The 26,625-nt window shown below is 39.8% G+C and overlaps 1 protein-coding gene across 7 annotated transcripts in view; it reads right to left on the bottom strand.

Moving 5' to 3' along the window:
• Positions 1-26,625, bottom strand: part of Sox102f (transcription factor Sox102F) — a 156,441-nt gene that overhangs the window by 27,977 nt on the left and 101,839 nt on the right. For 5 of the 7 annotated variants that reach the window (XM_083037305.1, XM_083037302.1, XM_083037304.1 and 2 more), the window contains 2 exons: positions 8,213-8,959; positions 1,910-2,129 (listed from right to left, as the gene is read on the bottom strand). In XM_083037305.1, coding sequence (XP_082893431.1) covers positions 1,910-2,129; positions 8,213-8,952 — 960 coding nt within the window. In that variant the 5' untranslated portion in view covers positions 8,953-8,959. Of the gene's footprint in view, positions 1-1,909; positions 2,130-8,212; positions 8,960-17,062; positions 17,344-24,753; positions 25,599-26,625 lie in introns of those variants that run through there. The other 2 variants (XM_083037300.1, XM_083037298.1) reach the window with 2 other exon arrangements.

The raw sequence follows: 26,625 nt of genomic DNA, 5'->3' as shown, positions 1-26,625 counted from the left end.
GGAGAACTAAATTATAATTTCAAATTTGATTAAACCTAATTAATAAAAACCGAAAAATTATTTTGCTTTTTTTATAGAATATAATTTGTTAATACAAAAAATAAAATTATTGTATTATTAATTTTTCCATTTTGATAATAAATTTCGCATAAGGAGTTATTGATTCGCGTTTGTAAGCATATAATAATAGCCTGTTTATTATCAGAAAAAAATTTCACACATTTTTAAATTTTGTTTTGTCATGTACACCTTCGTTTCTCTTGTATCTACATAAGTACATATAATATGTGTCAGCGACATGGGCCGCCCGCGAGATCTCAAGAATATCTCTCGAGGGTTTCGTTGTTTACGCTCCCGAATTCCGTATATATTAATGTATATATACAGGTATGAGGGGCCTCTTTACCTGCCGCGCGCACATGACGGATATTTACACGAATGCATTCGTAGAATTTCGCCGGCGGGCGAATTTAGCGGGACATCGTGGAAGAAACATCGTTTCCACAGCACGTAAATGACTGGCATAATAACGGTAATACACGTTGGGCATTATCTGCACGCGCTCGCATTTTTGCGGGCAGACAGGTTCCTCCGGTCTCCCGCGATTCCTTCGAGCGACGAAGCGCGGAGACAAGCGCGGCGTGGTTCGGTTCGGTTCTCGCCGTCCGTTGTCCGTGTTTCGCCGCAGCCACGCGATGACCCTACGCTTTTTGAGATCCGAGACGCGAGAAGAGTATCGAGTCATCTCGCCGCGAAGGCGATACTAATCTCGACGCGGTTATCGAATCCGATACGCAGGCTGGGGCGATTTCAATGAGATCTCATTGTGCGGCAAACGCTCGCGTCTGATGATGGCGCGATCGCGAATTGCATTCTAGCGTGATGCAGACGCATCAAAGGTGTACTGTTACTCGCGGAGGTGCAACGGACTCGCCGCTATTAGTACGGTAATATCGGCAAGGAGAGAAAGAGAGAGAGAGAAAGAAAGAGGTCTTGACGTTATTGTCAGGAACATCGCGCGGAGATGCTTTTAAGCGGAAGAATACGGCCCGACATTCCGATGACGCGGGAAGAAACGCACGTAAAATTTTTAAGTTGTTTGTAGAGAAAGGCATAGAGCATCGTACATTAGCGAACATTATGAATTATTCTCTCTAGGAGTCGCGCGAGGTGGTCACGCATACTTTGCTTCATACTTTTTAAACGGGGGAAAGAAATGTTAAACTCTGGTAACGGCATTATTCGCCGATCGCATCTCTCGAGGAAACTCGGATTTCTCATTTTTCCGCCGCTTGCGCTTGTGATATCTGTACGACCGCGATTCAACCGCGTAATTACGATTCCATAGTAATCGATGCACTTTCCCTCGTCAATCAACATGCGCTAGTTAACGATTTGTATTGAGACACACACAGCTCGATCCGTCGTTCCCCTATTTCGTCACCATTATAGCCGCGGCACGCATTCTATTTCTTTTTTTTTTCCCCTTATTAATCGTAAACGATATACCGCACAGCATGATGTAACTAGATACATTGATCGGCGCACCTGTCACAATTCTATCATTATCTGTCATAATGTGCGTTGCGACAACAACTTGTATCATTCGATCACCTACTTCCTACTTCGAGCACATTCTGTTATAAGTCGATATGTATTTTTATTATTTCTTGATTACTCTTTTAATTTAATTCGCGTGATAATTTGTAGATTTTCAATGTAATTATAATTAAATGTATCTTCGCACTCCAACATTTTTATTAGAAATAAATTTAATATTTTTCAAAAAATATTAAATTCGTATATAGATAAAAAGTAGTGGGATGAATTTTTGGGGGGACACTCTCAGTATAATCTTGTAATAATTCGATTACGCCTTTCATGCGGATACATCATAAAAATTTCTTACCTTCGATTGATCCTGCTGTTGCAGCAGTTGCTCCCTGATTAATTGTAGTTGCAGGATCATTTCCGATAGTCGACGTTCCTTCTCAGCGAAACTCTCGGCGCATAGGACCCTATGAAGGGCCGCTACGCCGTCTTGTTGTACTTGCGCCTCCGTGTTTGCTATCCTTCCGGCATCCGGGGGCGAAAGTGCTACGTTATTTGCCACGGTTGTTGTGACTCCGCTGTAACACATGCAATGGAATCACGGTCAATTTTGTCCGATCAAATAATAAAGAGAAAGAGAAAGAGAGCGAGAGAGAGAGAGAAAGCAAGGCATTTCTCTCTCTTATAGGCGTTCTGAGATTGAATTTTCTTAAGCCCTTAAAAAGTGCGATTGTAAAACAAATATGACAAATATAAAAGATTGTGAAAATTGAAAAGTATGTTTCACTAATGAAATAATTAAGTAATTAGATATTAATTATCACTCAGATAAATAAATAGAAGCCGGTAGTAGGACAAAGATTTCTCACTTTAATTAATATATTTTAATTAATAATATCTGAAACTGATTTTATGTATTAAGCAATTTTTTCTAATTATTATACATTTTTTTGTAATACAATCCAGAATCCAAAATAGATATCAATTAGGAATATCCGCTGATATGTAAAAGACGTTTTTGGAACGTCACGCCTGAAACATGAGAGAAAGAGAAAGAGAAAGAAGGAGATAGCTTCCAGTGTATTAAGTCAGAACCGGATGGTGATGGTCGCGTACGCGATGCTGGAAGCCAGGTGAATAATAGATGAGTCGCGACCGCGCAATCTCGACAAGGCGAGTGTTTGCGTCCGTGATGGGGTACCCCGATGCCATCAATCCTTCCCTCCCACCCTCTCGCCGTTCCTCCAGGCCTTCGAGCACTCGCCCGGAACCGGCCTCGAGCCTCTACGCCTTTATGTCGGAGAAAATGGTCCGCGAATAAGTGATACAGGCCTATTGTGTGGCGCTTAGGAGACCACAAGTCGGACAAAGACTGCGCGAACGAGGAGGTGGACGAGAGTGAACCGTGTTGACAACAAGAAAGCCTATGCGAAAAATATAGGCCAGCGTTTTCAGCTCGTCCAACAAGCTTCAGCATGATTACTCTCATGGCAAGGGTCAACGATTAAAGTTACATTACGATATACCTGGTATGACACGAAGCAAGTATTTAAATCATTCATTCAGAATGTCTGACAAATTTCATTTTTTTTCCCCTTATTTACAACACTAGAACAACACAAGCGCGCACCATTCTTCGATTTTATATTAAAAAGAATGACATTGTTAAGAAAATAATATGTTTATAATAAAGTTTGTTTAAATTCGATTAATTTTTGACGGAAATGAGCTGATTAAAGCGTTATATTGTTAATTAAATAAAATAAGAATTAAAATAATATTGTAAATTGTAAATAAAGTTATAATACTTTAAACTCAAATAATGTAATCGTAATTAGTCTGGATGTTGTGCGATTATCTCGAAATTATTTATAGAATCATTTATAGATCACAATTCCACGAATTAAATAATTATTAACGAGACAGCATATATATTTGAAGATGACCTAACCTCCGTCAGATATAAATTAAGTGAACAATTGAGTGATAACAGTATATTTATTTCATCGCGTAATATTTTTTAAAATACCTCACAATGAGTTTTAAAAATTGCAATATGCATATATCTTTTTCATTTCGTTTAATCTAATCGAATATAATTACGCGCGCAAAACAAAGCTATATATTGTTCTTTGACACTGAAACATTAAAAATTGCGATGCATGCATAAAAATATATATTAATTAATTATGCAATACACAAAAATTCGATCTTTAATTCTTTACCAAAAAATACGAACAAAAAGTTAAAATTTTCTATAAGAATCTTTCGCTCAAAATACCTGCACTTTCATTAGACTCACGCATCTCCATATATCCATCACGCCGCACGTCTCGCGCAAAACTGATCCTCACCACAACTGTCGCCACTTGATGGTGAACCTTTTACTTCACAGCCGAGCATGAATCGAGCTCTCTTTCTTTTCATTTGACTCACGTGTCCTATGCATTCGCGACGCTGCACATCTCGCGCGAGACTGACCATCACTAATCGCAAGGCTCTGCGCAGCGATGTCGCTATGGTGAAACCTAACTTCACAGGACTAACTTCAGGACTGAACCAAAGATTTCCATACATCCGCCACGCTGCGCGCCACTACTTGCACGTAGTGAAAAAGATAGAAAGAGAGCTCGGTTCATATTTGGCAGTGAAGTTAGATTTCGCCATCAAGTAAGAGTCATCAGAGTATACACAGGTATAGAATAAAACATTTACTTATTTTTAATTTAAAATCACAATTAAAATTAAATATCGTAATATTCAAATATTTTCTCATTTAAATATCTTTTTTTTTTCTTTTCTTTTTTCTCCTCTATCTTGTTCAGTCGACAGTCAGCGAATGCGCGCATCCGGTTTCCGCGAAAAGTCTTAATTCCACGCGAACCTTCTTTAATCTGATGATGATACAACTCGGCAACGGATTTCGTTTGCGTTTAGGCTTTGGAAATAAAAAAGAGTTTTTCTCCGTTATTATTATCGCACGTTAAGACATTCGAAGAGCTTAATTTCATGCGCGAGCCAAGATAAATGGTCGCCTCATCTCTTTTGTGTTACTCTCTCTATCTCTGCGTACACAACCCGCTCTTATGTATACGGACTAACGGATGCGGGAATGTATGATAAATTGATGGCACATGGATCGTAGATAAAGTCAATAAGAATAAAGAGATTTTCGCACCTCTCATATCACGCGAGGACTCGCACGTGAGATCTTCATGAGAGACTCGTTCGATTTATAGCGCGATACTTTATCAAAACTGCGGTTGATATCATTAAATATAACTGTCGATAATTAATGTCTACGGTGCAAGAATCAATCGACGCGATCAATTAATTATATGCGATATGTATAAATCAACAAGCTATCTCTATTTATTTGTTTTTTGATACAATTTTCGATTTATCCTAAAATACAAACATTCTTATTTCGTAATCCGAAGCGAATAAAATCCTAGTATATTTAATAATGTCTGTTTTTTTCTAATTTTTGAAAAAATGCATTTTTTTCTTTCTTTTTACTTTGTTCGATTTATATATCCGCGATTTAATAGCATTAAGCTATTAAACTGTCGATGAAAGTTTTTACCGACGTCGTCAATCTCTCTGTCTCTCACCAAAAATATCAGTTTTTATTATATATCTCATAGTTGGCCGATCTATAATGCGACGGTTACTCCACGGGTTTTTATCCAATACCAGCTATATTTAGAATAACCGAGAGCTAATGTACATGCTCGATATTTTCGTCCATCCTATAATTCTACTCGCTACTCACTCGTATCTCCGAAAGCAGCTCGTGCGTGCTCATATAATACGATTCGCGCGCGCGATACACGTCAGTGATGCATATACGATGTACGAATTCGAGACGCTTTATGTAACAATGTTGTTACAGTTGTTTGTACGTTCCGCCGAATATATATGTTGCAAATGCGCAAATTTGTACAAATTTTAAGTGTATCATCTCGAGCCGTAAACATTAATTCTCGACATCCGAATTATCTTGGTAAAAAAGAAAATTGAGAGCTAAAGATTCATATTTAATTCACACCTTGCTAGATAAATTGATAAAATCACTATAAATGGAAACTGACGATGTCGAATATTAATTAAGTGTATTTGATGTTGTATATATATGTATATTATACGCGGATATAATCATGTGTCATAATAACAACATTGTGAGTATTGGACGTATATTTTTAAATCATTCGTGTTATTTCGATGTACGCGAAGTTAAATTGAACATGTTCCAAAAAGAAGGTGAACGTCAACGTAAGTGCACGTTGTACTGTTGGCTGAATTTTTGAAGAATCTTGGCCCGCCGTTCTTTAGCTCGTCGGTGTGGGCAGCCGACTGGCACACTTCTTGTGCTACCGCTTTTCCACGTTGCCAAGTTCACCCGTTTGCTTTCAATGATTACGTGTCAACATAAGGCGCGTCGCGCTGCATATTATCTAGCCCGATATTTTTCGCAGAGAGGGGATACTGTTGTTCTATTGTTATTTATTCCACGTGTAATTTTGCCAGGATATTATTTCACGCGAACTTGCTGCTGTCGTAATAGCGGACTGCGGATATGTAAAATACTTGTTGCGCGAAATAATGACAGTCCTGCGATTGAGGAAAAATAACAGAAGTTGGAAATTTGCAATATATAGTTCGATCGCGATTATGTCATCACGAGCAATGTATATAAATGCTCCATTAAATCGGCTAATTCTAACTTGACTCTACAGTGAACAATACATGCATCCGCAATGTAGTATTGCGGGATAATATGCAAATGTAAAAATAATATATAACTTTATAAAAGGACTATCGTAGTGCTATCATGCCATCGTTTTTGCAACGCACGTAAGGATCACAATTATTCATGCGCTCTGCATTCTCGACTTTGTACATTGTGTGTGATTATTAAATAGAAAAAAAATTGCCTGATATTATCAGTAACTCAACGTGACGAATCAATTCACTGATTATCTAGAGCGATTATTATTGATAGAAAAATAATCATTTAAAATGCAAAATACGTGTGCGCCCGCATATATGTCGCAGATTTTCCCAAGATAATCTGCGTATATTTAAGTGTATATATTATAGAACCATCGATAAAAATATATCACATATATAATTGTTTTATTGGAAACATATGTACAAAAAGAAATCGAAAATTAATGTCTCATTTTTTTATAATATTGTTTTGGGCTATGTTGTTATCGCTGACGGTTTTTTGTTTTTGGGTTACTGGTCATTGTCAACTGAACATAGGGCAATAGAGATCAATTTCAAGAACTGGGCTTATGGTTATTCGGGACAATAGTCCCTTTTAGGACCCGCCCGATCGTTAGTTGCGTGTTACCGTATTCGAGATACCAGGCCTTGAGAATGTTGGAGCAAGAAACGACACAGTGGTCTTTTCTTTCAGAAAACAAAATTATAGCTGCCGCCCTAATTTCCGGCGATAATATTGTACGATAGAGAAGAACGTGAGATATCACATTGTAAGTTATGTCCGAAGAAAATATCGATAATTTTACAAACTAAATTCAAAAAGTTCTTTTTCTTAAAAGTTTTATCTGAGCGTCCAAAGAGATTAGTCCGAGAGATTTATTTTTTAATGCGCATAAAAATATAGAATTTTTTATTATTTAAACACATTTGGTTAAAAATCGAAATTTTTACCTAAGAACACGTTCCGAAATATTCTCATTAAATGACCACGATATAACATTATATGTAAAGCATTAACATATAAAGTTGTCTCATAAACAATAATTTATAATTGCGTTTGCAAATCAATTCTCTTTATTAAAATTAATTGTATTTAAATAAATATTTGCATTCTTCGATTATATAATCAATAGCAATTAAGTTGGTAAGTAAAAAATTGTAGCTCGTAACAGAATTGCAAAAAGTCACATCCGCCTCTGAGATTTGCCATTATATTATATTAATCAGTTATGTAAAGTGGGAGAGATACGATAACCTCGGCGACACGGTGGCGCATTATGATATTGCAACAGAGTAGTGCACTGTTACAATGTCGATCAAACAAGTATCGAATATAATTAATATGGCATATAAGTTGCGTAAGAGACGCTTATCGAGATACGTCGTATGGATGCACAAATCGTTGGAGACTGAACGATCGGGAAAATAGGAAGAAATTCAACAGTAAGCTGTTCTCATTTCCTATCATTCAGCGAATTTTATTTTTTAATCGTGTTAATAGAAGTTAGACCAATGTTAAGTAGAATAGGGTCGCGAGTCGTAAAATAACTTTTTCTTGACAAATGAAAGATCCGATGTGATAAGAGTATCCTCGAAAATTCCAGTAATTTAAAAATAGAAGCAATTTTCTTACGTATTCATTAAAATATATAAATGAGAGAGAAAATATATTTTTGTTTAAACGAATGTGCAGCAAAGTCAACAGTTATGCAGCGTATAACGAATTAATATCTAAATAGATTTTTGTATATAATGGAAGAGCTATCAGATTTGTCGTCCTTCGTTCATTATATTGTTTAAAGCAGTGCGATAAAGATGTTTCTTAAATTGTCTCATTTGGACAATTAAAAATAGGTGAAATAAGAATCTCGTATTTTGCTTCAGTCCTCTATCTCAATATTTAGTATACAATATTATCTGGACTAACCTATGTGCATTGTGGCCAGTTGGTGTCGAGGAGAGCGGCGGTGACGTCCGCCTGGTATTAGTGGTATCGTCCTGGATAGACAGGGACTCACTGTTCATCTTGCACGTTAACCTTTTGAGAACGTCGTCCATGGATCTCTTGCTGCCCGCGGCGGCGGTGCCGCTGCCGTTATTGTTGTTGTTATTATTGTTTTGGGTGACGGTATTATTGTTGTTGTGATGAGGATGATGGGGGTAGTAAGAGTCCACGGAGAGGAGGGTGGGCGGCGAGCCGCACTCCGAGGAACTCGCCGGTTCCAATGCACCGCCCGACGATGACGACGTATTCGTGTGGTGATGGTGATGATGATGGTGGTGGTGGTGGTGGTGATGGGGATTGGGATGGGGATGGGGCTGATATGGCGCGAGGGTGTCCTGATTCGACAGGAACAGCAGCCTCTGCCGTTTGGCCGTCCGTAGGGAATTCAACGAGGGCGACGGCGAGTCGCGCAAATCCGGCTCGCTGGTGGTCGCCGGCGACGAACAGCCGGACGACTCGCACTCGCCGACTCTCTGATGGGAGTAGCACTCCTCGATGTCGACGGGGGTGGCGGCACCTTCCTCACCCACGGTTGCCTCACCACCGGAACCGGCCACCGGCGAGGTCGTGTCTTCCTCCTCTTCGTTAGCGCCTGCCACTGTACCCGCACCGCCCCCGCCCTCCGATAGCTTCGTTGGTGGCGACTTCCTCTTTGAGGACATCCTCAGTCTGCAACACAAGCGAGAGACTGCTGAGTTTTTTCATCTTTTTGTTTTTTGTTTGTATTTTTTTTTTTTCCCCCGTAGCGTGAATAACAGCCGCTGTTTGATTTTGCGGTGTATACTAGGAAGTAAGGGCGGGGGGAGGATTATTGGCGTTGTCGAAACGCCCCGGTCTTGTTTCTTACTCACTTGATGATACAACTTGTGTTCTTACGTATCATAAAAATAATTGTCTAAAATGTCGGATTTTATTTATCGAGCATGGATTCGTTGCAATTTATCGGTCTTTGTTTTATTGGTGAAAGAGTAGTGTGGAATAAACTTCAACATCTTCAGATGGAAGACCAAAACGACACACGAAGAGACCCGACGCTGCTCCTTACGTCATTCGGACGTCCCCGGCGGGCGCGACGTCTAAACTATCTGCCATCTGGCGCGGAGTTAATTTAGACACGGACTATCCCAAGTTCGTCCATTCATTTCCGTCTACAAATTACCAAATCTAAATCTAAATCGCGCGATCGACCGATCGTCTGCCGGCGACTCGGCGGCAACGTCGTCGTTCAAAGATATCGGCGGACGGATAAACCGAGGAATGACAGTTACATAATCGGACACGAGGCGTAATAATGAGGCGCAATTATCGGGCGGGAATTATTGTTGCGCTCGCTGTCGTGTCGCAATGATCCTTCCATTAATCGAACGCGAGATTTCATTAATCGACTGACCGAAAACGCGCCAGAGACACGACAAATGGACCCAAAAGAGAAAGAGAAAGAGAGAAAGCTACGTTGGTTGTGATTATCTTCCGCTGGCGAACGCGAGAGAGGTTGCGAGGTCAGGAACGAGTGCGGTTTCGTTGATCGGCGCTCAATGAAAAGTGAGAGAACCTTAACCGCATTTCGGGCGGCGCACGGACTTTAGCTTCTGCGAAAGCTCTTCATTTCTTTGACGAAAGTAATTTGTTTTGATGAGAAGAACCTAACGCCTTTAAATCCCTGATTAACGAGAGTTTTTCTTCAAACATTTCCTTTTCAAAATCGTATTTTAATTATCACACTTACAATACGAAATATCGTGTTGAACAAAATGTGTAAAATTTGTCTTAATATTTTTTATTTAAAACGATCAAGCATTTTAGTCAACGACGCGTCAATGATCTCTTATTAACGCGTTTAATCTAATATAATCTATATTTTTGAGCTACACGATTGATGTGCAAAGGTAAATAAAGAGCATTACGTATATATACATATAATATATACATATATACATCAGTGATAATGACTTGTAGATATAAACGACTTTTCAACCCGAGGAAACGCGCTTTATATGTCACTTTCGCGTTCAAAATCGTTTTGCGATGTGTATAATTACAGGGAGAGATTTATTACTGCACGTTACGCGGACATTTGTTAGTCACATAATGGAGAACGATTTACGGTGCTGAGAATGCCGCATGCATCTTGTCGGAACATAATATATCATAAAGTTATGAAATATATAATGAGAGATACCGTGGCTGTCATCGGCCATCGCATTTAGACGCTGCTATATATGTATCGCGAGGATAAAGATAATATTTATGCGATGCGTTATAAAAAGATATATATCGTCCCCCACAAAAAAAATACATATAGATTAATCGATCGATTAATCCTTCAAGAGGAAAATTAAATATAAACTGTAATGTCTGCAATTATATGCGATAATCTGTCATATATAATAATTTAGATAAATTCATCCCGCTTAATCTCCTGAAATCAACTTAATGTTTTGAACAAGACTATTAATATTTTTAGCCAATAATATAAAAAGTATCAGAAGACTTTTAATTGAATTTCACGGAATTGTTTCCTTTACTGAATCAAAATGAGCTAATTTTTCGTTTCCAGGAGTTTATTTATGAAAAAGATAATATTTGTGGAAATAAAGGAATAATATTTATATTTATGAGATATGTTGCATGTGTGCATGTGTGTTTGTTTTGCATTTGAAGCATTTGAAGCATTTGAGAATCTACGCATAATTTCTTATTGTGTATAAGATGTACATACAACCTTATCCCAGAAAGTTTTAATAATTTCTTATTAATATTGTAATATATTGATTTTTTTTTGGAACATATATCTGTAATTATACACGAATCTGTTTAAAATTAAACATTTTGCAAGTCAATAAAATATTTGTATATCATAAATTAATGTTTATATGTATAGAATTATACATATATTTTATTTATAAAAATTGACAATACTTTTTTGCCTTAAAAGAAGGTTTGTTAATTCTTGCAAGAAAGCTAGAATTATATTATAATATCGTCGTCTTTCTCTCTCTTTCTGGTCGTGTTTGATGTGCGTTATCGCAGTCTATTATGCAAATCGCGTATGCAAAAAATACCGAGCAATAAGGTGGGGACGCCGATAATGTGGGAGGACGCATAAAGCGCGGCACATATTACAATGTACGCTACAATGGCCGTAATAATGTAACGTGCACGCACGCCTTCGAGCGCATTTTTTTGCGACCCGCAAACTCGCGCGAGATACGTCTCGCGCGCGCTGGGATTGTATAAGCACGTGCGGTCGCGCTTGATGCACATGCACACGTGCACTCGCGCGAATCGCGAGTCACGGTGGATCGGGACTCGTTGAGAACCACGTGCTGCGGTCTACTATGAGCGCACGTGTCACCAACGTGTATCTCCGATGCTATACGTGGCGATGATAACGAACGTAAGATCGATTCGCGATTTTGACGAATTTTCGCTGCGAAATTGATTAATCGTTTTACGCAATCGATCAAAAGTTCATCTCTTGCCGCGTGATGATCTTTCTCGTAGATGCAATAAAATTGGAGAACATGCATTTCTCTTTTGCAGCGTGTTTGAAAATTTTATATAAATAAATTTTTAGTTATGATATAAAAAGAGCTGAAAACCGGAAAAATTTTACTTTTTTTCCAAAGAAAAAATACTCAACATTTTGGTAACAAACTAATTTTATAACTATAACATTTTTTAAGATACGAACTTATAGAGATAAGGGAAAAAACAGATACTTCTTACGCTTTAACACTCTTTTCAAAAATGAGCTAAAGTTTGGCAAGGCTTGCTAAAATAAGCTAGACACATAGTAAAGATATGTTCAACTGCGCACGCTAGATAACAATTTCATAAGTCACGATTGTCAATCGTATGGCAATCAGTCAGTGTACAACAAACGTCCAATCGGGCGTGAAAAAATCTCGTCGACAGAGTCCGTTGCTCTTGCTCTCTGCTACATTTCTCTCTTTCTCCCTCTGTCTCTCCTTTCTCGTGAACGTATACCGGGTTTATCGCGCCGCTTTTCTATTTCTATTGTCTACGTCGACATTATACGCGTCTGCATATACATATACACGTACATATGCCGTTCTTCGTTGTTGCGGCGCGAACACTCACCGTGCTCTCGGTACGCGAAGTATTTCTGTCTCTAGACTTCCCGCCCGGCATAATTACTTCGCGAAGCGCACAGATTCGCGATTATATAGCCTCGCTTACTGACTGAGACAACCGAACAAAAAGCGCTCGCGCCTGCGGCACGTCCACGGAAGAAATATTTTTAACTACCAGATGCCACCGTGTCCGGCCGACTGAAATCACAGACGAGGATAGCGAAAGATCATCAACGCCGGTGACAGTGCAGGAACGCGCGGGTGGTGATGGGTTCCCTTCCTGCGAATATATACTATAACGCATGTCTCAAATCATCCACTAATTGTATGTTGAAAAAAAATAATTTTGTGTATGAACGGAAGCGTGTATATATACACAACAAAAAAGAAATATCCATCCGGAGCGAGATTGGAAAAAATGGCGCGCGTGCACGGTCAAAAATATAGTTCAAAGTTCGCGTACAAACACACAGGATCCCGTGTATTATGTTCGATGATAACGGGTCGACAATGTTGACCGTCGATCTCGATAGGACGCGAACGCGTTATGAACATGACGAGATAAATCGACAACATCGAGTCTTTCTCTCGCGGGATGCTGTATATAAGTACTCGCGCGCGCACCCACGCAATATCCAGTTCATTCAGTTACTGATTCATTACGTTCATAAGATAAGTAATTACGCAAGCACAATTTTTGCCTTCTCTCTTCTGTGCACTGGCGCGCACTACAGCAATTTTCCGCTGTGCGTGTCGTGATTATTATAAATCGTTGGTAATTATATCGTTGACGAGTCTTTTCGAATCGAGAGCGTCAATTAAATTCTAATACATCACGCGTTCTACTATCGTGAAAAATTGCTTATAAGGTCAGTGGATCGAAAACTTTGTTAAGCAGCGCGCAACATGATATTTCTTATCCACATAAATTCATATGCCTCGTATATATAAGAGAGTTACATGATATTTTCTCTTTAAAAAAAGAAATATACATAATGTTACGCGCTGCGAATGTAATATGTACGTAATGAGAACGTAAAGAGAAAATATCATGTAATGCTATATGACGATGATAATAAAACGTGATATATTGGAACCTAATTAAGAAACCGAATAATAATCTAATTAAAATTCAATTTCAGAAGATTCGTCGACAATTAGAATTATCAGCGATTTGCAAAAATTGCAGCACTATTAATCATATACGCGCCATGTAACATCATTGCATGTATGTATATACAATTTAACAGTGCTGCAATTAATCCAACGAGGACTATCGTATGCAAGTCGTAAAATTACGACATTCTAGGTATATAGTAAACTCTCATCGAAGAGCTCGACACAATTATCGGCGTCTGTATGCCACATATTAGCTCCGATTCTCGCCATGCTTCGCTTATCGAGAAAGGTCGAATATCCCAGTTATTATGTTTACTCCACAGATAAAATATCATTGAAACCAATGTTATGACTATATTTAAAATTACGTCTTTGTATCATGACATACAAAATGTCTCTAATTCGCAAACGCTTACTTTTATATAAAACCTATGTATATTTACTTATATTTTTTCTTTGGAAAAATTATGATCCATACGCAAAAAAATGCAGAGTAATTAACTCAATTTACGATAGGGGTCTGACCCCGAGATAAATAAAATTGACGATTATTTTTTTCTGATTTCTTTTTTCGTGGATCGTAACCAATTGGGATTCATATCTTTTTACGAGCTAGAGTTACATGTCGCGCGTTCAACGACACGCGTTCACACGTGATGTGAGCGTGTGAGCCGACTTGACTTTCTATTAGTGGCACAATAGGAATCTGGTTTTTTTTTAAGAATACGGCATCTGTTCGAGCTCACGTAGCAAAGCAGGGGTGGCGTTTCAGTGTTGGGGTGGGAAAGTTGACTCGATACTGCGGGCTACGACTTCCGTAGCGCGCACGCAAATAGGACGAACGAAGACTATAATATGTTTCGAGTGGTCCACTGTGAGAAACAGCTGTGAGAAAAACAGAAGAGATTTCTGGACCCTCGAAGACATGCCAGATAGATTATGTAGACAATTTAATTTAGAACTTTATGATTATGCCCATAATAACATGAAATTGATTAAATTTATGTGATATATAATTTTGATCCTAAAAAAGTATTATATCGTAGAAAATAGTTTATAATAGAATTTTAGATTCGTAGCTAACATTAAGTATTAATAATGAATTATTAATAATTATATATACTTTTTTTAACGATGCAATCAATTGCATAATTATTAATTGAACGTGATTTCCGTATAAAAATTAGATTAAATTATTAATGAAAGTATTATTAAACAGAAGCGGACGAGAGGTTGCAGATCATAATTATGTGTCGTGATATAAAAACTTATTATGTTTCGCTCTTTATGAAAAGGCGACTGAAAGCATTATAATTAAGTCTTTCGGTACTGATTATACAATACAAACGAAGAAAGCAGATACGCGTTATTGACTAATTTTATACCACTAGTCTGCATGCCTTGGCGTACAATGGTGATAAGAAACCATTAATGTACAGCTCTCTCCGCTTTTTTTTCTCATTATTATCTTCATTTTCGGAAACACACGAGAGAGAGAGAACACGATCTCGCCATATATACGGCGTGCAAACTTTTATCATTGAAATAACACTGAATTATTATACAATTCGTGCTACAGACACACTGATATGCTCTGATAGCAGCACTATAATATTCTGCCAATTTCGTCCCCGATATTACATAAGAGCGAGAATTTTGCGATGTATTGCACAAACATTTTGTGTCATAAATATGTAAGTGGCGACAATAAATAAAAAAAGAAGAATTAAAAAATAGAAGTTTAGATTAACTAATCGATATTTCTCATAAATTGTCATATTAAAATATCACCTCTAGCATTATTAAAATTTAACATCGTAAATATAAAATCCAAAGTAATTAAAAATATAAAATATAAAGTAATTAAATATAAAAAAATATGTTGAGAGAGAGAGAGAGAGAGAGAGAGAGAGAGAGAGAGAGAGAGTTTTCAAAATCTAAATATCGATAGCTATTTCTATTTTCAACCGGCGATCTCGCGCGAGGAAATCTTTGACGCGGTAAGAGAAAGCGCCGCGCGTCGTTAGTATTCTTTATAGGACCACCGTGGGATACGCTCTACATAATGGAGTCCCGGTACCCGACGTCTCTTCTTTTGATGCTACCTCTCGGCCGATCTCTTGTTTATGTATGAGCGGGCGCGGACCCCGCACAACCACCCGCGCACCAACGTAACGGCCCACCGTCACCCACCGGAGATAGCAACTGTCCCAGAGAGCAGAGAGCCTTCCTCGCGCGTCCAATCCTCCCGTTTTTCTTTGCATCGCGACGTAAGGCAGAGGCGAAACACATTCACAGGAACCGACTGCGCGCCTCGTCTGTATCGGCTGTAAAAGCAATCTCTTCCATTCGTCTCTGTTTTTTTCTTCTCTTCTTCTTCACGCTCTTCTAACGCCTTCTAGAATACGTTATCAGCGAAACCGGGAGAGGTCAAGAAAGACTATCTCGCGGTTGTTCTAGCCCTTCGTACTATTTCCGGTACCTCTTTCTCTTCCGTTGCCGTCGTCGCCTCTCGACTCTCGCGGCGAATTTTTTCTTTTTTGCCGTTTTTTCCTCTCACGCGATGTGCGCTTTTATCTACGAGACTCGCGGCTTCCGCTTTTAAGTATGGTAATATAAAACTTTGCATCTGGTAAGAACTAACAACGTTGTCTCTTTTAGAGAGAGAATATTATAATGAAACATGTAAGAAATGCAAATGACAAAAGTCCAAAATTCTCATTTATAAAAAAGTGAAGATAATTTTGATGCTAAATTGGAAGAGAGAAGTATGTAAATATAATTTATTTTTGATATTTTAAGAATTTAAAGTTTCAATATTCCAAGTGTACAATAATACAAAACAAAATTATTTCTATATTTTCTCCCATTAAAAAAAGGCTCTTTCTCCGAAACATTTTTCGATAAACCCAAAGTTTTATACAACGTAGGTTATAATTAACTTCGGGGAAGCCAGGGATGATACGCGAGCAAACTCATATCGCCGGACAACACAGTTCGTTACACATATAATGCGTCAAAACAACAAATTAAAGACAAACCTCTTATCGCATGGATTTAACGCACGTATCAAAAAAGCGACAAACATTCGCACAATACGTGAAACGTGCGCAATTTTTCTTTAATACAAGTTCTTTAATTTCTTGATTATGTCCTGTAACGTGCAATCTAAAAAATTTTATGAATGTTGAAATTATCACGCGTAAATATTACTAGTAATTTAATAATACATTACTACACAAATTACTATTAAATACATGAATAATGCAAAAATTTTTAAACTTTCATTCAGCGATGCATCCTATTTTTCCAATCCTGGCGACAAAATGCCGGCTATCGTATCGCGCCGAAGCAAATCAATGAACGAAAGCGAAGTCGGATTATTAATCCGCGGACGCACCGCATCGAGCCGTCATAATTAATATCGTCATAACTTGATTACCAGAGCGGCGACGGCGTACCTAACCACTGAACTTGGGTCTCTCAGTGAGAAACAAGATCAAAAGAAAATCAACGTTCAGTTTGCAAGATTTGCCGGCGTTCAATCGAGGCTTACATATCAGAGAGGCTGTACGCGCCACGATCAGCGATCAGCTGCTGCTCGTGCAAGCTAGGTGCCAATGAAAAAAACACTTGACGCCTGTTGATAACGCGAAGTGAATCCCAGGAATAGCGGACACTAGCAAATAAGTTCGACCTTTCACCGTTGTGACAGTCAACTTTGTACTTTTCTCTCATTTCCCCGAGAGGCGAGAGAATCTTACTATCTTTTCTTATTATGTATATATACATATATGTCTTACGGATTAACTGTTGCGCAAAGAAATGACTTGCTGAGCTCTTTCGCAATAATTCGCGATAAGGAAATTTCCGGAGGCTTAGAATTGCTTTTTGTACAAATTTATTTTCGGTACATGCATCGATGATATTGAAAATAATTTGAAATATGAAATGACTGAGTAATGTTATTTAATCTATAACGATATATGATGAATACTGGTTGCGGTAATTTTTCACACTCGAAATAACAATGATGTGTCCGTCACATTCTCTCTCTATCTAATATTAAAACAAAAAATTGATTCATAGGTTTTACGATGTCACGATTGCTACGAACTCGTTAAAGACAAAATCCATGTGAATTACGAGCGCATGATTGATCAGAAAGAAAGATCTCAAAGAAAAGACGAAGTAAAGAATAAAAAGAGAGGAAAGAGAGAATAGGATTGATGAGAGGCCGAGAGAGAGGCGGATAGAAATGGGGGAGGGTCAGAAGACCGAGTGTGGGTTTAAGAAGTGGGGCCATGTGTTCAGTGTCAAGTTGCTCGGACTTTAGATCGCTTCCTCGATCGTCTTCCTTAGCGTTATAACGGCGTTCGTTAGAGAGAGAATAGGGAGTGTGTTACATGCGTTGCACATACACGCGTTCCTATGCACGTATCGTTCCGCAGGGAGAGAAAAAGAGAGAGGGAAAGCAGAAGGGAAGACAGATAAACGAGATCGAAGGAAAAAGGGTCGGTTGAAAGAAAGAAAGAGATGAAGCAGGACGGAAGGAATTTATTTGGCGCTCTCGGGGGAAGACTACTAAAGTAGACAAAAGATGTAAATAGCCGTCTGGAATTAAATAACAACAGGGCAGTGTTTATAAAACTAACGAAAAGCGGAGACATTTAGAAGATTTGTACACGTTAACTGTGTATATCTCTTTGCTAAACAGAAAGATGAATAACTAATGTAAGAAATAACAAAAAGAATATATTTTACTTCATTTAACAATAACATAGTCTTAAAAAAAATCTAATATACTTTATCACAATTATAATTTCACTATAAATTTATATATTTATATTATAAATTTATATTATAAATTATATTATAAAATATGTTATCAATTATATTATAAATTATATTATAAATTCACTGTTGTGTGTGACCTCTTGTATATTCACTTATACGACTTACAAGGAAGGTTATCGAACTCGGAAATTTGAAAAATTTTGAAACCTGGCCTGAATTTAGAGCTATCCAACTCTAATACAAAACTATTTCTTGTTGATGCCGAGCAGCGTTTTAAAAAGATTATTCCTTGATAAATTAATTTTTCTTTTTTTACAAAATAGCTTAAGAATTTTGATATCGAAAAAAAATTTAACAAAAGTTACAGAGTTTAAAAAAAATAATTTTAATATTAAACAATTACTGGTTAAACAAAAAAACATTTTTTATGGAAATTTATAAACTTAAAAGAACTATGTAACTTTTGTTTAATTTGTTTTCGATATCTTTTAAAATTCTTAAGCTATATTGTAAAAAAAAAAAATTTTTTTATTTTTTATTTAATTTTTTACCCCCTTTAAACGCTTTTCAGCATGAACAAAAAATAATTTTGTATTAGAACTGGAGCTCTAAAAGTTCAGGCTCCAAGTTTCAAAATTTCTCGAATTTCCGAGCTCGATAAGGTTTATCGAACCTTCCTTGTTAGAATTAAAAATGAGATTTATAAGCATTCGAATGAAAATAAGAACGCCATACGCATTTATCAGAATCTCTATCGAAAGAGAGAGAAGAAGAAGAAAAGGGAGGGCTGTAGGCATCGCGCGCGAGAGCGCGATGAGAACAAAGCACGCAGCATCTGGAACGCGTTAGAGTTCTCCGCAACCGCCCCCACACACCGACGTATACCCTGACACGCACGAGGAAAAGCACGTTCTTTTGAGAGAGGGACACGCGTTAAGAGAAACGCTAAGAAGAAGAAAGAAGAGTGCGAGGAGATTGCGAGGAGAGGAGAAGCCCAGATATAGAGAAAACGAGAGAAACTCGCGGGGTACGTAGACGCGCCACCCCGAAAAACACATGGACATCTCCACCGTGTGCGCGTTACGCGCACTGTATCTCTTTTGACGAGGCTCGCCATCCCCGGATTTCAAACGAATCGTACACAATCCCTATACATCGCGGACAAAGCGCGGACCTGTGCGCGAAAAAGGCTGCACGCGCGATAGCGCGATGGTCCGAGTACCTACATACTTCGGCTATCTGCCGCTATTCATCTGTCTTGATGAATCCCGGCCGCGCCGTGAACTCTCCTTGTTCTCGCGACGGGGTACGGGCATTGTGTGGTTTTCGAATAGCGGGGGATGATGTCCCCCCGATTCTCGAACTCGAGAACTCGGCTTTCTCGGGGTGGAAACCAACCTTGCTGCAGTAATGAGATCTCTGTTCTTTTCTATTGTATTTTTTTTCTTGCATATTTTTTCGATTTCATACATCAATACATGTTTATCAGAAAATCTCACACATACAAAAAGATTTTTTTCTCTCTCTCTTCCTAGGGGAATATTCTTACGATATTCTGTATTCTTAGAAGTCTCGATATTTTAATTGTAATAAAAGTTCTATAGATTATAACATGTCGGTAAACGATAAAATTTTAACGGGTTCCTCCTGAATTTTTTACTGTTCTAAGCAAAAAAAGAAACTATAAAAAAAGAAAATGTGCAATAAGAATGGCCTAATATTCATTATCGATAACTTTTATAACACGCGTTTATTTCGATCTATTCGAACAGCGGATAATATATTTTGTATCTCCGTCTTTCGTACGGACCGCGTTGTGCATTATTATACGTCACAGTTTAATTACCGTCGTAATTTCCTACCACAAGATGCTGTATCGCAGCCTAGCATATAGAATCGCGAGACGCTAATAAACACAGAGCGGTTCTAACACTCACTTATGCCTATAGGCACATTTCGCGGAAGACGTGTCATCGTAATATCTGCAAGTATGCGATTGTATCTTCATCTATTTGACGCTTTTATTCAAAAGAGTTCACGTGTCGCGTACTTGCGCTGTTGGACCTTGAAAAGGATCTTATCACCAAGTTTCACATAGTATAAGCGGACATTATTGTATCATTGTGACGAAAACAAGATAATTTACTATTATCTATTCCCGTGACAGTTTGTTTTGCAATCTCGCAGTTTTTATAGCAATAATCCTATAGATTAGCGCTGCATATCGATATATATAGAAATATTTTGAAAAAAGAATCGGAAAACGCGCGATGTTGTGCATTAATATTCATAAATTTATGCAATAAATAACTCAAGAGATAATACAAGAGATAATTACGAATAGAAAAGAAAATTATGACTAGAATTATTATAATATAGGCTATTTTCGAAAACTAATTTTCGTAAACTTGTTGAAAGTAAAACTATGCAAATAGAATCATATAACATGTAAGATAACATAACTACCGTTGATCAAACTCAAGATTAACGTATATAATGTTATGAGATCATCATTGAAGAAATTTAGAGAGAGTTGTTAGGGTCCGACGCTTACCATCCACTGTGTTAATTCCATTAAATTTATAACGAATTTACGGAATTAGAGAGATTCGTAATATTTCTGTGAACGATTGCGCGCGATTATGTGCGCGTTCGCTAATTAGTAATTCATAATTGCCGAGGGATCTAATTCACCGTGTCTTGTTTTGCCACGTCTTGTTACGACCTCATCAATGATTAGAAATGCACTACAGTAATTTCGATATAATGAGCCGAGATTTTTCGAGATCCTCTCGGATTCTAGTATCTCCCGCCGGTGAACGTCGCATATAGAAATAGGATGGATAATCTCTGGACACGCGAAGGAATGCAGAAGAGAAAGCATTCGTATTTTATTTTCACATTATCGTTTTAATGACTTGTTGATGCCGACCGTTGATTGACCTTAGGGGATATGCAATCACGTCGATGAGTAAAGATTTTATATTTTTCTAACACGAAATGCAATTCACATCCTGTCGTTTGTTAGATCGGTCAAAGTCAAGTACGATATCGTTTGCGGTTATGCAGAAAAGCATTATTAAAGCGATATATGTAACAATTGTTGACACAAAAGTATATATTTAAAAAGAATTTCATAGAAAATGTTAGATATAATTTTTGCAAAGTATACGTGAATGAGATCCTGTAATGTTCGACAAATAATCAAATAGGTGCTTTGAAAATTGCAATCTGCAATTATATGATATCTATTATATACATATTTATTTGTACAGTATACGACTAGATAATTAATCTGTTTGCATTCAGACGAGGTTTGAAACCACGCGTGGCAATTATCGAGGTTTTATCAATGTCGTTTGTATTGTTAGAGATATTGCGCAGTATACAAGCCTGTTAATTATATGTTCTTATTCGATCAGGCTATCGCTCTTTTTCGCCAATGAGTCGGAATGTCGGAACTCGACCGTCCCGTGTTTTGACACTTTAGAATCATGCTTTGTCTCGTGCGCTAACGCGCGCAGTTTAATGACGCAATCAGAACGCGCAGTATGTCTCTATTGTCGAGTTTATGCACGCGCACCCGAATTCATTTCGTAGCGAGCGATGTCACGCGCAATTATAGGGCTGTCTGCATATATCAGTCGAGGTCGTGCCGGTATTTCGAGTCGCACACCGCGCTAACACACGTTGAGCGAGCCACTGGATTTATACTTAGAAAGCAATAGTGTGGCTTTAATAAAATATCGCACAGACAGATATTGCATACATTGTTGTAAGGACAATATCTTTGCGCGCGATATGATATAACGTACATTGTATTTATAATTGAGGGGAAAGGGGCAAGGGGAAAAGGGAGGGGATGTGTGTAACCTCATCTGGTCTAAATGAAATAATTTACTATATATCGCGGAAATATATATAATATAATATACATATAATGATCCGCGCTGTATCTTTAATTATACAAAAGCGCTTTTATGCGTGTTATCTATTGTATCTTCGCTTTAATTATCTTCTCAAAGACGCGGAATTCTATGAAGCCGATGAATGGATCCTAAGTTTAACAAGTATACAGCATTTTTAATGCTTCATTTGGAGATATATATGTAGTTCGTATGATGAATAAATTTTTTTAGTAAAAATCTATGCAATAAATAATATAATCGCGTACTGATGATATAATAATTTGCTAATATAATTTTTACTAATATATACTATATAATTTACTAATATATGTATAATAGAAAAAGAGAAAATTTCTTTAAACGTTTACACGAAAAGAGCTATTCATCATTTGACATAAATTCGGTTGGAAATCTCCCCCCTCCCCAAACCTCGCGGTTAAACCACATATTTTAATTTGCTCTCGCAATTTAGTCAGCTTTCGCTCGTTTTTTAGCGCTGTTGGTTAATTTAAATAGCTTCGGTGGTCAAAGTGCTAAAAAATCGATCGTGTCCGGCAAATGCTGCAAATCATAATTTCGTCTGTAAAATCGCTCGTTTCCAAAACCGAAGCGAAAACGATGCCGCCATGCTCCAGGGAGAAATCGGTGAAAAATAAAGCGGATACACTCTTCGAGCGAACCCGGAGAACACATTCGCGCGTTTTAATTTGATAACCGCCGGTCTCTTGATTCCGTACCGTTCGGTGATACGCGCTCTTGTTACGCAAATGCGTGCATGCATGTAGTCCTCTACGTCTCAATTCTGCGTCGGGGCGTATCCTTCGGGAATCCGTATGCTCGCGCTTATTATCACCGGTGCCCGAAGTAATTCGATATTTTTGCCGCGTGAACGCGTACTCAACAATGCGGCACGTAATTCGAGTCGTACTTGGAAGGGTTGTTAATGCCAGGAACGTCGATTATAAATGAGACATTGTACGCGGAAATATCACGCGAATCTCTAATCGCAAATTTGTGCTTCGGATAAAATTGATCGGCGAAACTATTCTGCTGTTGGGACAAAAACTGCATAGAATCACGTTTCGCTTTAACAGCTACGTAAGCAAGCGCAATTTTACCAATGATGAAGTAATAAGTGATAGAGCAATTACACAGTTCACTTGTAATGTCTTATTATATCATTCGGATTTACCCGTTACTAGAAACAATTTTCGTAAATATTATTACAGATTAAGGCACCCTCTTCCCCCCGGACATGTCACACATTTTCGACGAAATCCACTCTTTATACACGCCTAATCTACAAAAAACTTCTGGCTTATCATTTGGTGGACCGAAAGAGCTCGAACCATATGTGTCGTGTATTTTAATTGATCGAGCTGGGCATCAAGTGGTCGCTCTTTCTCGCATCGTTCGCGCGAAGGAAGAAGGACTTTGTCGTCGGATTTCAAGAGGGGTTGGATGGAGGGATACATACCGCGATAGAGGGAAGCCTGCGGAGAGAGTAGACGGAACCCCATAGAAAAGGACGAAACCAAGGGGAAGAGGCAGGACCACTAGGTCAGATGCGTAAACAGCACGATCCCTTCTCTGTCCCTTCTCTCTCTCTCTCTCTCTCAACCCTCGTTCGTTACCCTCCTTTCATCTCTTCGCTTCGTCTCTTTCGTTGACCTCTCGATCCGAACCGGCTCTCTTTCTTCGCGCACCAAACACATGGCCCCGAGTGTGTACAGGCCTGCGACCTGGCCGCCTGAACACGGCTTATGCACGCACGCACGCATCCACATAAGTCAGAGATGCATATGTACATTACGCATACACTGCAATCGCCCTCGCGTTATCAGGCCGGCGGTCGCGTATCACGAGATACAATGTCGCGACGTGACTCCAATTACACGCCGGCTTGAAGAACTCTTTATACGCGTGATCGTTGCAGCTCGTGTAAGCGTAATTCCGCGTTTCGAGTCGCGTCGGCGACTGTCTCTCGGTCCTGATGTTGCGCGGATGTTGCGAACCCAACGAAGCCTTACGTGCGTCGTACCTCGATAGACACGGGTATCATTCGTTCATAACAGATCGTACTTCGCGAGCACGCGCGCGTGCCGTTTCGCTCGTTGCACGCGCCACCCAAGTCATCTCGAATCGATATTAACGACGTTGGAGTAGCAACAAATTTATCGCACAGTTCTCGTATTTATATCATATTTTTTTTCCTAACATCTATATATAATTTCAAGTGTAAGCTGTCGTAGAATAGTATTTTAATATTATGTGAACATATTATGTGATTTTATCCTACTGTCACTAGTATAGATTTACAATGAATCGTGTAATTATATATATAAATAAAAAATTAGAAAATGACAAATTAATTAAGAGATCAACTCTATCGATCCGTCAATTAATCTCATGTCGCATTGGCATGTGTGATTACATTGGAATATAATTTCGCCTCCGCTTCCCCAACCCCGCATCCTGCATCAAGAGAACCCACGTGGTTCGATTCTACAGGCACACATGCTAGCTCACTCAATTCACTCACCTGCCAAGCGTGCTCATATCATCCTGGCCGCGCGCTGGTAGCCTGGACTACCCCGTTGCCATCGACGGAACACTTGTCACGTATCTCAAAAAAAAAAACGCACCTCCGCACAATGAGTAGAATCGCCACTGACAAACTCAGAGAGAGAAAAAGAGAGAGAGAGAGAGAGAGATCGACAACTAATGCGCGACGATCGGAGCCGTTTTTCTCGGAACCGACCGGTTTCTCTCAACACTCGGTATATAATAACTCACAACGAGCTCGGGACACTCGCACGCGGACGGACACGACCGGAAGGAGCCGCGTTCACCAAGACTCGAGTTGCACCGATTCCTTTACGCTATACCTTATGACCTGGCTGCGGGCGTCTCGTCGTCAATACCGGTCGCGCACTTTCAACACCAATTCACGAATTCAGGTGATGCACGCGAGCGAACCTGGGGATCGTCGAATATCGCACGGAGAACAGAATGCAACGGGATACCTCGATCACGACGATTAACGAACGCGTTGCTCCGCTTCGCGTATCACTGCCGCGAGCTACGAGGCGCTCTGTAACACGGCGGAGAGGCTTCAGCGGCCTCGCGGTGCGTCAGTGGGTCCGCGTCAGTACGAGGGGCGAGAAAGAGGCGACTGCTCGGGCATAACGTGACGGCGGCGAAACGAGGAAGCGGGAGCGGAGAAGTCAGGGCGAGAGAAAAAGAGAGATGCGGAAGAGGGGAGCGCGAGGTAACGCGCGAGTGCGGTGGGAAACCTCCCCCGTCACCCCTCCGAAGAGAACGGCGAACATACAATGGAAATAATCACCGCGTCTCGGAGCGTCGGCTGACTGACTGAAGCCCCCGAGGACCGACCGGGATGAGATTCGGAAGGCGCTGCCTGGCGGCGGCGGCGGTGGCGGCGGCGGCGGCTGGCGCTTTGGCGCCCGCGCGCCGCACCACTTTCGCGCCCCGCTACTGTTCTCTCGCGTCCTGCTCGCACCCTTTCTCGTCCCCTATCGTTCCGACACGATTCCTCTCTCTTTTGCCGTTGTTACCGATACGTTCCGTCTCCCTCTATTCCTCTATGCCAGGCGGCCGCTATATCGTACCCTCTCCTTCCCACCTCTTGTTTCCTATCGCTCTTGTTCTCGTTCTCCCGCTCTCTGTTCTCCCTCCCCTTCAGCCGGTTCTCCCGTCACCTCTTCATCTCGCCGACGCTGCGGAGGCGCCTCATCTCGTTTGTACGTAGCGGCGAATCCCGCTATGCACACCACGCCTCTTTTTGAGCCTAGTCGCCGCCTCCTTTCTCCCGACACCCACGCCGAGATGTGCTTTGCCCGCCACCGTCGCCGGTACCACCACCATCATCGCCGCCGTCACTGCCTCCACCACGGCCACCACCGCCGTCGCCGCCGATTCCCAACGTTGTCCTCGCCGACGTCCTCGTCCTCGTCGTCTTTGTTGACGCCGCCGCCGACAAGAGCGTTCGGCTGTGTGTGCGCGCGGTAGTGGTAGGTAGAATCTATCGTGTGTATCTGTATCTACCCCCGGCCCCAGTTTCCTCCATCCTAAGGCTACTGCCAACTCTCGTAGTTGGGCGTAGTAGTAGCAGCATCGCGGATGGGCAGCTATGCGCGTTACGGTAGCTGCGCTTGTTTCCCCCTTTCCATTCCTCACCCTCTCCCCAAACTACCCCTACCGGGATATCTCGTTGTTCAATAGGGGCAAGCGGGTGGAGAACGAGATTAACGCGCAGCGCGTCACGTGGCGCACAAGAATGCGGTACGGAGCCGCGATATATCGGAGCAAAGCGCGTAGCGCACCGATCCAATGGATGATGTCGTACCGCGAAAGATTCGCAAAATCGGTACCAGTCTGTCATTCATCGATT

Source organism: Prenolepis imparis, unplaced genomic scaffold, assembly GCF_030444845.1.
Source record: "Prenolepis imparis isolate NDT839.2.m4 unplaced genomic scaffold, iyPreImpa1.0 SCAF_4, whole genome shotgun sequence".
NCBI lineage: Eukaryota > Metazoa > Arthropoda > Insecta > Hymenoptera > Formicidae > Prenolepis > Prenolepis imparis.
The sequence above is the reverse complement of the archived record's forward strand: the minus strand, read 5'-3'. Positions and strand labels throughout refer to the sequence as shown.